Source organism: Camelina sativa, chromosome 19, assembly GCF_000633955.1.
Source record: "Camelina sativa cultivar DH55 chromosome 19, Cs, whole genome shotgun sequence".
Taxonomy (NCBI): Eukaryota; Viridiplantae; Streptophyta; class Magnoliopsida; order Brassicales; family Brassicaceae; genus Camelina; species Camelina sativa.
Window position 1 is genome coordinate 19,683,399 of NC_025703.1, and position 14,280 is coordinate 19,697,678.

The 14,280-nt window shown below is 34.2% G+C and overlaps 2 protein-coding genes across 3 annotated transcripts in view; one reads left to right on the forward strand and one right to left on the reverse strand.

Moving 5' to 3' along the window:
- Nucleotides 1-1,650, reverse strand: part of LOC104766717 (probable fucosyltransferase 4) — a 2,981-nt gene extending 1,331 nt beyond the window's left edge. The window contains exons 1-2 of one of the 2 annotated variants that reach the window (XM_010490655.2): nucleotides 1,390-1,650; nucleotides 91-1,288 (exon numbers count right to left, since the gene is read on the reverse strand). In XM_010490655.2, coding sequence (XP_010488957.1) covers nucleotides 91-1,288; nucleotides 1,390-1,555 — 1,364 coding nt within the window. In that variant the 5' untranslated portion in view covers nucleotides 1,556-1,650. The remainder of the gene's footprint in view (nucleotides 1-90; nucleotides 1,289-1,389) is intronic. The other variant, XM_010490654.2, reaches the window with a different exon arrangement.
- LOC109124654 (DNA-directed RNA polymerases II, IV and V subunit 3-like) lies at nucleotides 5,219-7,245 on the forward strand. Its single transcript, XM_010490657.2, has 3 exons — nucleotides 5,219-5,764; nucleotides 5,985-6,222; nucleotides 6,785-7,245. The coding sequence occupies exons 1-3, from the start codon at nucleotides 5,316-5,318 to the stop codon at nucleotides 7,055-7,057; spliced, it is 960 nt and encodes a 319-aa protein (XP_010488959.1). The 5' UTR covers nucleotides 5,219-5,315; the 3' UTR covers nucleotides 7,058-7,245.

Genomic DNA, 14,280 nt, shown 5'->3' on the forward strand with positions numbered 1-14,280 from the left:
GGCGGATCAGGAACTGTGCGATCATTTGGCATATAAAGTAACCATGGCTTTAATCCTCCAAGACTATAAGCAACATATCCAAATGTAGACCTTGCGCTTGTAACAATGTTATCGGTTAAGCTCAAAAGATACATCTCAGCAAGCGCCTTTTGGTCGTGGATCTTCGAGTCCGTTTGTTGATATCTTTCTCCACTTGGCTGATAAACTTTAATAATCTCTCCTGTCAAATTTGATCGCTCCGAAAACATGTTTTTTAGTTTTTTAGAGTACTCAGGAGACAAAGATGTGACAAGAACAGCTTTACGTTTTGGGATGTTCGATATATTGACTTTTGCTTCTTCTTGCGTAGGCAGTTCAGGCAAAAGTTTCTCTCTTTGTGTGCAAGATACGATCTGGTCCATGACGTTCTGGTAGTATCCACCTTGATCCCGAAAAACTCGTATTTGAATCCCGAGTCTTTCCTCTGCTTTGGATAAGTGAGCATGGTAGTACCTAGTTACGATACTCCAAACTTGATTTGTCGGGTGAAAAAGATACCGAGCCAAATGGTGAAAGACGGTTTCTTTCTGCGGAAACAGCTTAGTTAGTTCGGTTTGGAAAGTCGGATTAAACCATAAAGATGGAACAAAGTAAACATTGGCTCTAACAATCAACCAAGGGACTTTGTTGATCAAATCTTGATCCTTTTGGCAGAAGAACATCTTATCACTATCCCTTGAATCATGGAGGATATGGAGGTATAGATGCGGCGGGATTGAAGTAGAGTTGATGGCACGTTTTTCCGACATAGTTCCATAACAACGAGAGTATTCCTTGTTGTAGCGATAAGTATATTTCATCAATGGAAAGTCAAGAGGAAGCAACCATGAAGTACCTGGAAATGGCTCGCATAAAAGATCACCAAGATCCTTGCGGTTGTCAATAAGAATGATTCTATCTGTCAAGAGAGCGTAGAGGAAGACAGAAGCAAGAGTAAGCATTCTGTTTCCAAGCCCGTAATCAGCTATCCAAACAACGTATCTGCATTCACCAACTGATTCGTTTGCGTAGTTTTTATTATCGTGACTAAGGTTCTTTGTTGCTTTCTTGTAAGCTTTTGTGCCAGGACCGCAACGTTTGTGAAGCTTCTCGTAACTTCTAAGCTTAGGGACCAAATATTCAGAAGGCTTGTATGGAGAAGGCTTGCGATACCAGAAAGTTTTATGGTACCTACTCAAGCAAGAACCTTCATCGAAATCAGCGGTTAATAGCCCTCCTATCAGTTTGTCCCCTGATGTTTCGAATTCGTCTGAATATATTACAAGAATATGAAAAAAAATAAAGTCAAACGGAGGATTCTTTAATTTGAGTTAATAAATGAATGACAAAAGATGGATTAAAAATCTTTACCGTTGATTGAAGGATCAAGAAGTTGATTATTGAAATTGTTTGAGAATGATAGTAACATTACAGACAGAATTAGTAAGCAACTAAAGACGAAGACTGTTATCAGAATTTTCGTCTTCAACCCCGAAGCCTTAATAACTTCGCCGGAGATCTGAAACTTGTGATACATGTTGACTTTAGTTTTGATCGGTTAATAATTATGAAGATGGTTTCAAAAAAAGTTTACAACTCTAATATATAAGGGCTGATTACAACTCGTATGAATCATTAGATAAAACTTTGAATATTCTAAAAATGTGTCATTGTTAGTTGTGATCATATATCATCAACGAACTCCAAACGTGACTCTACTTTTTTTTAGTGTATGGAAAAGTCTTAAGTTCGAAATTGTGATATTTTGTACTTAAGAATTGACGAAGAAGTTTCCTTTGAAAGAGCTCTAGTGAATTATTAACAAGCGTTATAAAAAATGAATTGTCAGGCACGTTGTGAAGACTTAACTAATAAACAAAAATATGCAACATCTTTTTTAACAACATACATATTGAGAGTCATGCCCAATGAAAACATACAACCATGTGCGCAAGTGACTTTTAATCGTTACCATAGTCAACGTCCCAAACTGGATTAACCAACGGTGAAAAGATTCTAAAAACAAATACAAGTCGGCCACGAAACATCCTCCAAAAGGGCATATGTAAACGTAATGGTTTCAAAAGTCATACGACGTCGACTCTTAAGGTTCAAACTGAACTTTTAAGGTTCTAACAATAAAGTTTTGGTCCGGATTTTTATTATATTATGTAATAGGTTCATGAACGTAGTTTCAAAGTCACAAACGCGCAATTGATCTCGATGTCACACGCTTGATAAAAAAAAAGATCCATGTGTTAATGAGGATATACAAAATGGCATGACTGAATTGACTCAGTTTCAATCTAAGGTATTTTAGACCATTATTACAGGTGGTTGCTTTCTCCAAATTTTTTTAATAAAAACTAATTAAAAAATATAAATAGGAAAGAGAAAGAGAAGAAACTTTGCTGAAGTTACTGAGGAAAGAAACATTTCTCAGTATTTTTTTAACACATGTCAGTTTCTTATTAGTCATATATTAAAATATTAATTTTTTTTTCTTTGAGCAATCTTAAACACGTTCTCCACCGGTGATGCTCTTAGAAATCCTCAATCTTGTTTGGACATAATATTTGGATATGAGGATCCGAACCCTAACCGAATCAAACTATTTGATCTGGACACTATGAAATATCTGAACATATTATAAATTCTATATCCAATAAACTAAAATCGAACCATAAACTGAATATGTACTCGAATAATCTGAAATATAATTATATATATCCAAAAATGTTAATTATTTTTAGATTAAATATTATCCAGTTATCCAAAATTACAATTATATATCTAGATATATCAACTGTTGTACCGCCGAAGTAACTACAATAGCAAAAATAATTAAAAAAATGAAAAAACTTATTTGTCAAAAATTAACCAATTTTGTTTTTCTTCAAATTTAACAATTTTTTTGATATTTTTCGTACCCAAATCTGAATGGAACCAAACCAAAATTCTAAAATATCCAAAAGGATCTTAGAGGCAAAACGGAATCATCTGCCTGAATTATCCAGGCCTACTCTATATATTCTGCCAAAGTTCAACTTGCATAAATAAAGATGAGTCTTGTGAGTTGTGACCATGAATTTAATGTTCAAATATCACAATGGTTATTGTGACTGGACGACAATGATTCTGATCCATTCATATATAATACGATAATGATTTTTGTTTTTTATATAACCCACCATACATTAAAGTTAGAATAGTCGTATTAGTTAGAATTTTATTTCGCCCTGGGCGTTCGGAAAGAACAGGTTATACGGGTCGGGTTGTTCGGTTGGTGTAAAATTCGGGTTTCAGAAATTTTAGCCGAATAGAACTGAAATTAATTTCGGTTCAGTTCAAACGGTACACGGGTTATTCGGATCGGTTATCAAGTTTTAAAAATCTTCCGAGAACAATTGTGGACATGCAGAATTCGGTTTATTTATACCGAATTCACCTGTTTTTCACCTGATACAACATGAACATAAACAGAGTACAAAAACAACAAAATAGAAGACAAATGTTATTGCCTTACAGAGCATTACAGAGGATAAGCTAGTTTTTGATCGAGTTTTACATCTAGCAACCATTAGAGATCCAGAAGCTAATAAGCTAGCATATTATCATGCTTTCGGTGGCTTATTAGCTCTAGAGGCTGGTGACTTACGCTTATTCTCAGCTTGAGTTTGTTCTGCTTGTGTCACTTAAAGTTCAGGTGGATGTTCCATGTCGATGTGCTCTTCAGACATCTACAATATACACAAAGAAGAAAACATATTAGTATTTGTTAATCTCAAAACATTCAAACAAAACACCTAAATCTCAGAGACAATCGAAGTTTTAAAATAAACCCTAAACATATATGTAACAACCCGTCCCATAGACTCCACTAGCCTCATTGCTAGCTTGCCCCCATAGGCCCAAAGCTGGCCCTGCATGGCATCGATCCTAACCCCTCACCGTGGCAAATGGAACTATTCATCCAAATCCAGGTCAATTGGTGACAGCTTGTCTAGTGGGAAGGTTGTTAAAGGGTGGGGACCAGGGTTCGAGGAACGCCTGATGCACCGATAACCTACTGGTGGATTTGGATATCCACAGTGATGGGTTAGGATCGATGCCCTGCAGGGCCAGCTTGGAGTCCGTTTGGGCGGCTAGCGGTGGGCTAGTGGAGTCCACGGACGCTCTGTTGGGGCAGCTAGCGGTGGGCTAGTGGGGTCCGCGGGACGGGTTGTCACAATATATGACCCAAATTAATACAAATACGTAAGTAATGACCATAAACAAACCGCAGGACAACAAATAAACAACAGTATAATCGTTTATGAAGAAAGCCCCATATTGATTTTAAAATCCTAACCCTAAATGACCCAAATTGATACAAATACACCAACCTATGACCATAAACATACCGCAAGACAACAAATAAACAAATGAATAATCGTTTATGATGAAAGCCCCAAATTGATTTTAAAACCCTAAACCCTAAGTGACCCAAATCGATACCATAATATAACGTAAACCTAGAATAACATATCTAGAATAACAAATAATCGAAGGAAGAAGCGATTAGGAGAAAGAAGAAGAAGAAAAGCTTACGTTGCGGATTAGGGTTTGAATCCCAGAGAAAGGCGAGAGGCGAGATGATGAAGATGATGGTGAAGATGATGTCCAAGATGATGAAGCTTAAACGAAGATGGAAAAGAAAAGATTTGTTTGAGTGAAAGATCGGAGAAGATGAACGAAGATGTTTTTTTCTGTGTCGCCAACGAGAGGAGGCGGAGAACTCGAAGAAAAAAACAGAGAGAAATGAGCTTAGGAGGGTTTAGATAAACTTATATATATGAATGCCAATTCTCGGTTCCGATTACCGAACCGACCCGAAACCGAATCCGAATTTTGATTATAATTGTCCCGAACGGTTTGCTCCTCTATAACTCCCAATTGCCGAGAACCGAAAATGTCGGGTTCCTCAGTTCGGTTTGTCCGGTTTTCGCCGATGTCCCAGGGCGAATTTTATTCGTCGAGAAATACAAAAGCCAAAACGTATGAAAAAAGAAAATTGTGTATTACTCTACTAGTTGAACCATTCCAAAAAGTATAAGAGAAGTCCGAAATAGGCCGAATAAAAAATAATAAGTCAGGCCCATTTAGGCCCAAGTTAAACCATGTTTTATATATATTTCTTCACCACTTTCTCACACAAAATTGCTTTCTTCTCCGGCGAAGAAATTGAAAAATTCATTTCTCTAAAACCCTAAAAAAAGCTCCAAGAGTCGTCAGAAACCACCAAGCTTTTTCTAGCAATGGACGGTGCCACTTACCAAAGATTCCCAAAGGTCAAGATCCGTGAGCTTAAAGATGACTACGCAAAGTTCGAGCTCCGTGAAACCGACGTTTCAATGGCGAACGCTCTCCGTCGCGTTATGATCTCCGAAGTACCCACCGTTGCAATTGATCTCGTCGAAATCGAGGTTAACTCCTCTGTTCTCAACGACGAGTTCATCGCTCATCGATTAGGTCTCATTCCTCTCACCAGCGAGCGTGCTATGAGCATGCGGTTCTCTCGTGATTGTGATGCTTGTGATGGAGATGGACAGTGCGAGTTTTGCTCTGTTGAATTCAGGCTTAGTGCTAAGTGTGTTACTGACCAAACCCTAGATGTTACTAGCAGGGATCTCTACAGTGCTGATCCTACTGTTACTCCTGTTGATTTCACTGTCGATTCGGCTGTCTCTGATTCAAGCGAGTCAAAGTATGTACCTTTTTCTCATCATTGGTTCTTGTTTTGCTGATTAAAAGATTCTCCATTTTTGCCTTATGAATCGATTGGAATCTGACAATGCTATACAAAATTTGATATTGTTTAACCTTTGCATGACTCTTCTTGCTCTTGGCTGTTTGATCTTTTTGTGTGTGGGTGTGTTCTGCTTACTACTCTTTGTTAATGAAGGTTGTTTTTGTTTTGGTTTCAGGGGGATTATCATTGTGAAACTGCGCAGGGGACAAGAGTTAAGGCTTAGGGCGATAGCGAGGAAAGGAATCGGGAAAGATCATGCGAAATGGTCTCCTGCAGCTACTGTTACGTTTATGTATGAGCCTGACATTATTATCAATGAAGATATGATGGACACTTTGACAGAAGAGGAAAAGATCGACTTGATTGAGAGCAGCCCAACGAAAGTTCTTGGCATTGACCCAGTCACCAGACAGGTTAGTTTGGATGTTTGTGAAAGAATGACTTCTTAGCAAGTTTGTGGCTTTGAGACATCCATATATTTTGTTTCCTACTTGGTTTGCTACAATGCATTTGCAATATGTATATTGATATGGGTGTATGAATTTTCTCTAGGTGTTTTGTGCGTTTAGGTCATCTCTGTAGTTATCTTTCTGTTAGATAGCATTACTGAGCTCTTTAGTACCAAGTTAACTCATTGGTTGTGATATTTTTAGGAGATTAACTTCCGTCATCCGAATGAACCTATATAAGTGCTAGACTTTTTGTAACAAATTGATGCATCTTTTTATGTCTTTTCACTCATATAAAATGCCAATTGACTGTGGATGGGCATGAAGGTCAGGGAAAGAGGATAGAGAAAGGAGAAGATAGATTACATATGACTTCAAGAGAACATTACATATGATTATATGTTAAAGTACTTTGTCGTCGGAATTTTGTCTGTCATGTCTTGTTTAAATTTTCATAGCTGTCTTAGCCTATTATTGTCAGCTTTTGCTATCATTGCATTTGTATTTAATGTACTTTGATTCTTAGGTTGTGGTGGTTGATCCTGAAGCTTACACTTACGATGAAGAAGTGATCAAGAAAGCTGAAGCCATGGGGAAACCGGGACTGATTGAGATCCATCCAAAAGATGATAGTTTTGTATTCACTGTTGAATCCACAGGTGCAGTGAAGGCATCACAGCTGGTACTAAATGCCATAGACATCCTGAAGCAGAAGCTTGATGCAGTGCGTCTCTCAGATGACACTGTAGAAGCAGATGATCAGTTTGGTGAACTTGGCGCCCATATGCGTGGAGGATGAACTCGTGGTTAATTCAAGCTCTTTGTTTTACCCGGTTGTTTCGGGTTTGAGTTTCTTCTAGACCAGACTAATATATTAACCGTAGCGGCACTGTCTTGTTAGATAACAACATTGTGTGAAGTGGCAGTCTTCTGTTTGTCTCGGATCTGTTCCTGAATCTTGTTAAGCTGGGTTATTGTTAGTCGTTAGACTTGCTCGTAACGAAAAAAGAAATTGAATAGGGTTGAAACTATCAACGTTAAGACTTTAGGATTAAACTCAATAGAATGTGGAGAGCATTAGCAAATTGTATGGTAGTGTTCCAATTGACTAAGAACTGGTTTATATTCTCAAGTATGTTTAATTTATAAATTTTACATTCGTTCCGAAAAAAAAGAAATATCTAAACAAAATCAATTAATTTTAAGTTGTCTAATCGTAAATTTCATTATTTTAGAAAAATTTAATATCAAAAGATATAATTCGTATGGTTAAAGTTTTAAACTTTTGTAACTTAAATAAATTACATATATAGGTCTGAATTATTATTATATTCTTTTTGGTAGAAGAGAGGAAACAAATGTCTCCTCCTATTTAATTAAAACAAACTGAAAATTACAATCCAACATATCGTGGATTATATCATGACAGGAATCAAAATTATGAAAATCTAACTGCAAAGAGAACGATGAGCCTCCCTCTAAACATGAGAAATTAGGACTAACTAATTCTTTGAGAAAAGAGTTATGGCACAAACAAAGCAAAAAAGCTAGCGGATGAACATTGCTAATTCATGTTAGGTATGAGTTATAATCAAGCGTTTAAAGTGACTGATGTTAAAATAATTATTACTATTCACTTATGAAAATTTTAAAAAGTCTTCTAATGTACAGCGTTATTGAATTTATTATTTAGAAACAAACCTCCAAATTCATTGTTATTGACTTATTGGAAAATTTCAAGCACTGGATCTGAAATGACTTAAGGGTGTTTCAGAATATTTTATTAGGTAAAATTTACAACTACAAAGATTTAAATCTCATGGCTTTAAATGAAATTTACAACAAATTATCAACTTCCTTAAAATCATTCAAAATCATCATAAGGTAAAATTAAATCATCTAAATATAGAGTTGAATACACCCACCTCAATGTTTAATATTTTCAATAATATTACATTCGGCGTACCTTTTAAAGTCTTGGGTTCAATAACATTAAATAATTAGAAGCTTTTTTAAAACTTATGATTAAAATAACATGATATATTATTTTAATGCAAATCATTTTTCAAATATTTAATTAATTAAATACATCCCATATTGTTTTTGTGTGTTTTTATTGGTATTTAAAATATCCAAATGCAACTACGTTAAATAAGATTTTGCAACTATCACATTAAATCATCACTTGCAATGGTTTTTTTTTTCCATGTTTTGAAATCTTATCCAACAAACTATCCAAACCAAAATGAATCCAAACTAGTACCAAGCTCGCAAGTTCGAAAACAAACCATTCCTACAAATTTGGAACCATCAACATCCTTTTGATACTTTGAAACCTTGTCCTTCATCCATGTGAAGATTTCTAGTCCCAAAACGATATTGACAACTTCAAATTTGTAGTTAAAGTGTTGTTGCAACATCTTTTACCTACATTTCTTGTGTGTGTGTTTTTATTTTGTTTTATCATTTATGTTGAGGAACGAATGAGTCTTTCAGACACCATACATCTCTATTTATAATTCAATCAGGGATGACTACATCACTTTCAATCAATATAATCTTTTTAGATTTTTTTTCATCTATTTCAGTTCTGGACTCCATAAACTTAAAAGGAATAATATATAGGTGGAATCAATTCAGTGTAATACATTTTTATTAATATATTAATTATTTGTCTCTATATATTTATATATATGGAAAATAATCTACGTTTCATTTGTTTGAATTTCTTTTGTAAACAATGAAAATATTTCTTATCCATTCTAGCATGAAAATATAATCTTTTTTATTATATAAAATTTAGTTTACAAATTTAGTAACTCATATGAGTTCAATATGTGTCAAATTTATAGATAATATATTGACATGTGTCCAAAAATTCATAGTAAAATTTGGTTTCATATAGTCATTAACACATATCAAATATATTGATCAAAATTTGACATACGTCAATTATAGCGATCATATTTTGACACATGTCAATATTCTAACTTTGCTTCAAAGTAAATCATTAACATGAGCCTGACACATGTCAAATTTACCGATCAAATTTTTATACTTGTCAAATAATTTTCTTACGAAAAAAGTACTAATTAAAATTGAAATTTGGGTCAAACGCTTGTTTATAAGAAAGTTGGTGTTGTGAATTTTAATATATTACAATCTGGTTTATATTATGAAATAGATAGTTGAATTGTATTGCAAAATATAATGTATAAAGTTGAAAATCCAGTTTTAAACAAAAATTATCAGATTTATCTAAATACAAATATGTTGCTTAAAATTCAAATATCAATAATTATTATTATTATTATTTTTATTGCATTTGTGTATTTATGCGGACCCTTATCTAATAATATATAAAATTATATTATTTTTTTCAAAATTGCGGTAAACACATGAAAACATATTTTTATTTTTTTTTTAATTAGATTTTTGAACATTAGTTATGGTAGAAACATCAGAATCTCCTAATCAAAATGTTTAGATAATTAAACAGAATTTGATTTACACTTGCAATCTAAAAATAATCGGGATATGTAAGATTTAACATGGAGTAACTATATTAGCCCGGAAGTAGTCCGATTAGACCGAGAATAATCATATAACTGATATTTTAAGAGAATATTGCATTTACACCCACTTTTCTACAAACTAATAACACTCACACGGTCACACCTACTTTGTTCTATTGGTATACTTTTACTATATAAAATGACCATATATCCTTTTTATCTTATTTTACCTTACTTTTATTTTTCCTTCTCATTTCTCTCTTTAAATTTCTATTTATTATCTCACTTTAATTATATTATTTTAAATATAACTTATATTATTTTAAATGTAACTTGTAGATTGACAATGTTTGTATTTTTCAATTCTTTTTTTTCACATAACAAAAAAAAATTATGAGTCCAATCGAAATCAAATATAATTGAGTTAGTATTCATAGCCAAATTAATAATTTCTAATTTCACCTCAATTAGTATTTTATTTTATTAATTAATAATCTAAATATGACGGAGAACAGCTTCGACTTTTAAATCTTAACATATATCTGATATCCATAGTTAAAAAAAAAATATAGTCATATCAATCATCCATGGTAGCTCATCCACCAAGCGATGTTGTGACAACCCGTCCCATGAACCCCACTAGCCCCCTGCTAGCTGCCCCAATGGACCGTCCGTGGACCCTGCTAGCCCCCCGCTAGCCGTCCAACAGACCCCAAGCTGGCCCTGCAGAGCATCGATCCTAACCCATCATTGTGGATATCCAAATACACCAGTAGGTTATTGGTGCGCCAGGCGTTCCTCGAACTCTGGTCCCCACCCTTTAACAACCTTCCCACATGACAAGTTGCCACCAATTGATCTACAGGTCAATTGGTGACAGCTTGTTCTGTGGGAAGGTTGTTAAAGGATGGGGACCAGGGTTCGAGGAACGACTGGCGCACCGATAACCTACTGGTGGATTTGGATGTCCACAGTGAGGGGTTAGGATCGATGCCCTGCAGGGCCAGCTTGGAGTCCGTTTGGGCGGTTAGCGGTGGGCTAGTGAGGTCCACGGGACGGGTTGTCACTGATGTCCATGTGGATTACGTTGTATGCTATGTGTGGTGAAGAGAAAATGTAGATATGAGCTAGTCTTACAAAGAAATTAATGACCAAGCATGTGTAGTATGCTTGGTGGATATGCTTTGAGATTAATGACCATGCATGTGTAGTATGTTTGTAGTGACACTTCTAACATTCCTAGTTCTAAATAAGAAAATAATGCAACAACGTTTGTATAAAAGATATAAGTCATTAATGTTACTTCACATGCTGAAGACATCCACAAAACCACATCCAACCAACCACATTACATACTCAAATTATGAATTTAATAGTCTAATCAAGTAAGTATCCACAATTTATCATCTACTTATCATAAAACAAATGTTAAGCTAAAATTGGATATTATATAACTTATTCATCTAAAGTATAGCAAAGTGCATCTTAAAATGTAGAAAAATATAATTATAATATTTTATGCAAAAAAATATACAAAATTTATTAATAATAACTAAATAAATGATAATAAAGAGAAAAGAATATGAGAAAGAGAGAGACAAGGGCAAAGATAAAAATAAAAAATAAAAGTAATTTCTAATATCTCTAAAAAAAGACAAGAGCAAAGTTGTCTGGAATTTATGTCAAACTTGCAAAAACCCTCTCAAAAGTACACCATGGTTGGAAAGTGAGTGTAAATGAAAACAAGTCTTGGAAAATAGGTATAATTTCCATTGTCTCATTTTTTAAAGAGATTATTCATTAATCTAAGCAGATAATGGGGGTCTAGTGACTAATTGGAAGTAATGGGAGCTAGACAAAGGTTTTTATAACAAAGATTTCAACATACATAAGCTGGAAAAAAATAAAAACTTCTTCGGAAGCTAAAGCTCAGTTAAGTGAGACATAAGAAAAACAAAGAAGAAATGGAGCAATATTAGAAAAAACAATGGGATAGCTAAAGGATCAAAACACAAAAACTGATTTGCTGAAACGAAATCAAAACACCAACTTTCTTAAAAACAAGCCTTTTAACACAATTTTCAAATTTAATTAGTATTCCTTTTTTGTTAATAAAATATTTTAAATATTTTTGATAATTGTCAAAATCTTATCCGTAGACTTCACATGTGTCAGACTCATGTTAATGACTAATTTTAAAACTATATGATGACATGTATCAAAATCTGATTAATAAAGTTGACACATGTCAAATCCTAAATATATTTAACATGTGTTGCGATGATATCAATAAATAATATAAAACTAAATTTAACACGTATAAAAAAAATTTCAATAAATTTTACACATGTCACAATAATAAAGGTTACTAACTTTGTAAAATAGACGTTATATAATCAAATTTAATATTTTTATTAACAAGGTTAGAACTATACACATATATAATACCATTTATATTTTTAATTACTAATCTAATAAAATAGTTCAAAAACTAGCTTTTCATTAATCTTTATTTAATCTTTCATTTTCTTGTTAGGCGGGCTGGGCTTAAACTCGAGCATCTATCTAGCGTCTAACGATTGTTTGAACAAGAGTTGTAACTGAGAGTTTTATTATCAATCAACGAGATGATACACAAAAATTAGAAATATTTTTCGGTGGATACACTGAGGCACATAAAAGAGTTTTAAGTACTTTTACAGGCATCAATTTGGGAACCTTTCCTACTGGCTACCTTGGTTTGCCTCTCAATCCAACCAGAATCTCTTTTGCCACTTTGCAGCCCTTCCTTTAGAGAAACACCAACAAGATACACTCTTGGACTGGAAAATTCCTCTTCTTTGCCGAGAAATTAGATTAATCTCTTATATGGTTTATGGTATGGTAAACTTTTAGAGTAGCGTCTTTGTGCTACCGAAACACTTTTATGCCTAGGTGGATTCGTTGTGCTCTGCTTTCCTTTGAAATAATAAAACAGGAGGATGAGTAGCACAGAAGGATATTTGTATGCCAAAGGATGAAGGGGGACTTGTTGGAAGACTTTGAAAGTGTTTTTAGGCTGAAGGAAACATGAACTTTCTTTTCAAATTCAGATTCTCTATCACTCTATGGGTTGCCTGGCTAAAAAAGAATATCTTCGTGAGGAAAAGTTACTGGTTGACTCAAAAGGCCAACCGTTTTACAAAGACGATAAACCTTATGTTGCAGCAAAAATCAACTATGATTGAGTTTCTCAACTACCACATGGATTAATTATTCCTCATAATCTTTCGTATCAAGCAAAAGCCACCACTATCCTCAAGCTCCTATTTCAAACAGTGATCTATTATCTTTGGAGAGAGCTGAATTCGAAGGTCTTCTCTGCTGATCTTTCAACCACCGCAGCTCTTCACTCCGCCATTGATCGCACGATGAGGAATCAGCTCGTGTCTTTTCCGGGTCCTAACTTGCAACATTTTTCTCTTCTTTAAACTTATTTTAGTCGTGTATCTTTTTCCTTCACAAACTGGAACCTAGTGGGCCATGTATGGCCCATAACTAATATAGCTAACGAAGAGCTCAGACCATAAAAAGCACTCTCACTATCACTGTTATTAGTGTCACCGACACCTATATCTATCTTCCCTCACTCAGTATTCTCAAGCTTACTAGTTTACTAGTCACGTGCAGCACGTGGTAAAGAGAGCAAGAGTGCTGCTTAGACTAGCCTTTAAGACTTGAGACCTGTTCTTGAGCCACGAGCCTCGTCGGATCCACAAGTAATATTCTTGAAGAAGGTTCTTCGGTTCTTATCCGCACGCGCTTCCATGCTCTCAATAATTTAGATCATAATTTATATCGTTACCTTTAGTTGCGCGTCTCCGTAGCACTCTTAAAGCTTGTAAAAAAATCACATTTGTGGTGTCTGTCACCTAGTTCATAAATTTTAAAACAATTTCATCACTTATTTCAATATTTATACAAAGTGTTGTCGTCCATCGATCACACCGAGATAAGAACTCGTCATGCACAATGTATAAGGTATTGGGCTCCTTAACTTAATTTTGTAATTATTGTTGGTGGGTTACTTATATAGTAATGATTTGGATTGTGTCCCAATAATAAAGGTTTATGGATCCACCATCTCAACTAGTGGCATTCAATTTTGTTAATATGACCGGAAAAAACATGAATGGAACTCAACCCATCTCTTATTTATAAATCGAAAACATGATTAGTTGTCACTTATAATAACTGTGTATGGGACGAAACAAATAAATATGTTTTTAGTGTTTCTATAACGAAATCGAAAGTGGTAAAACTAAAATGTATGTGATAGAGCTGGAAAAGGGGAAGCCACATTGCGAGATAAGTCCCGCTTTCCCAGGGACTTCTGTCACCACCGACACATTTTAAGACCATTTTAAAGTTCTTTTTTTTTTTTTTTTTTTTTTTTTTTTTTTTTTTTTTTTTTTTTTTTTTTTTTTTTTTTTTTTTTTTTTTTTTTTTTTTTTTTTTTTTTTTTTTT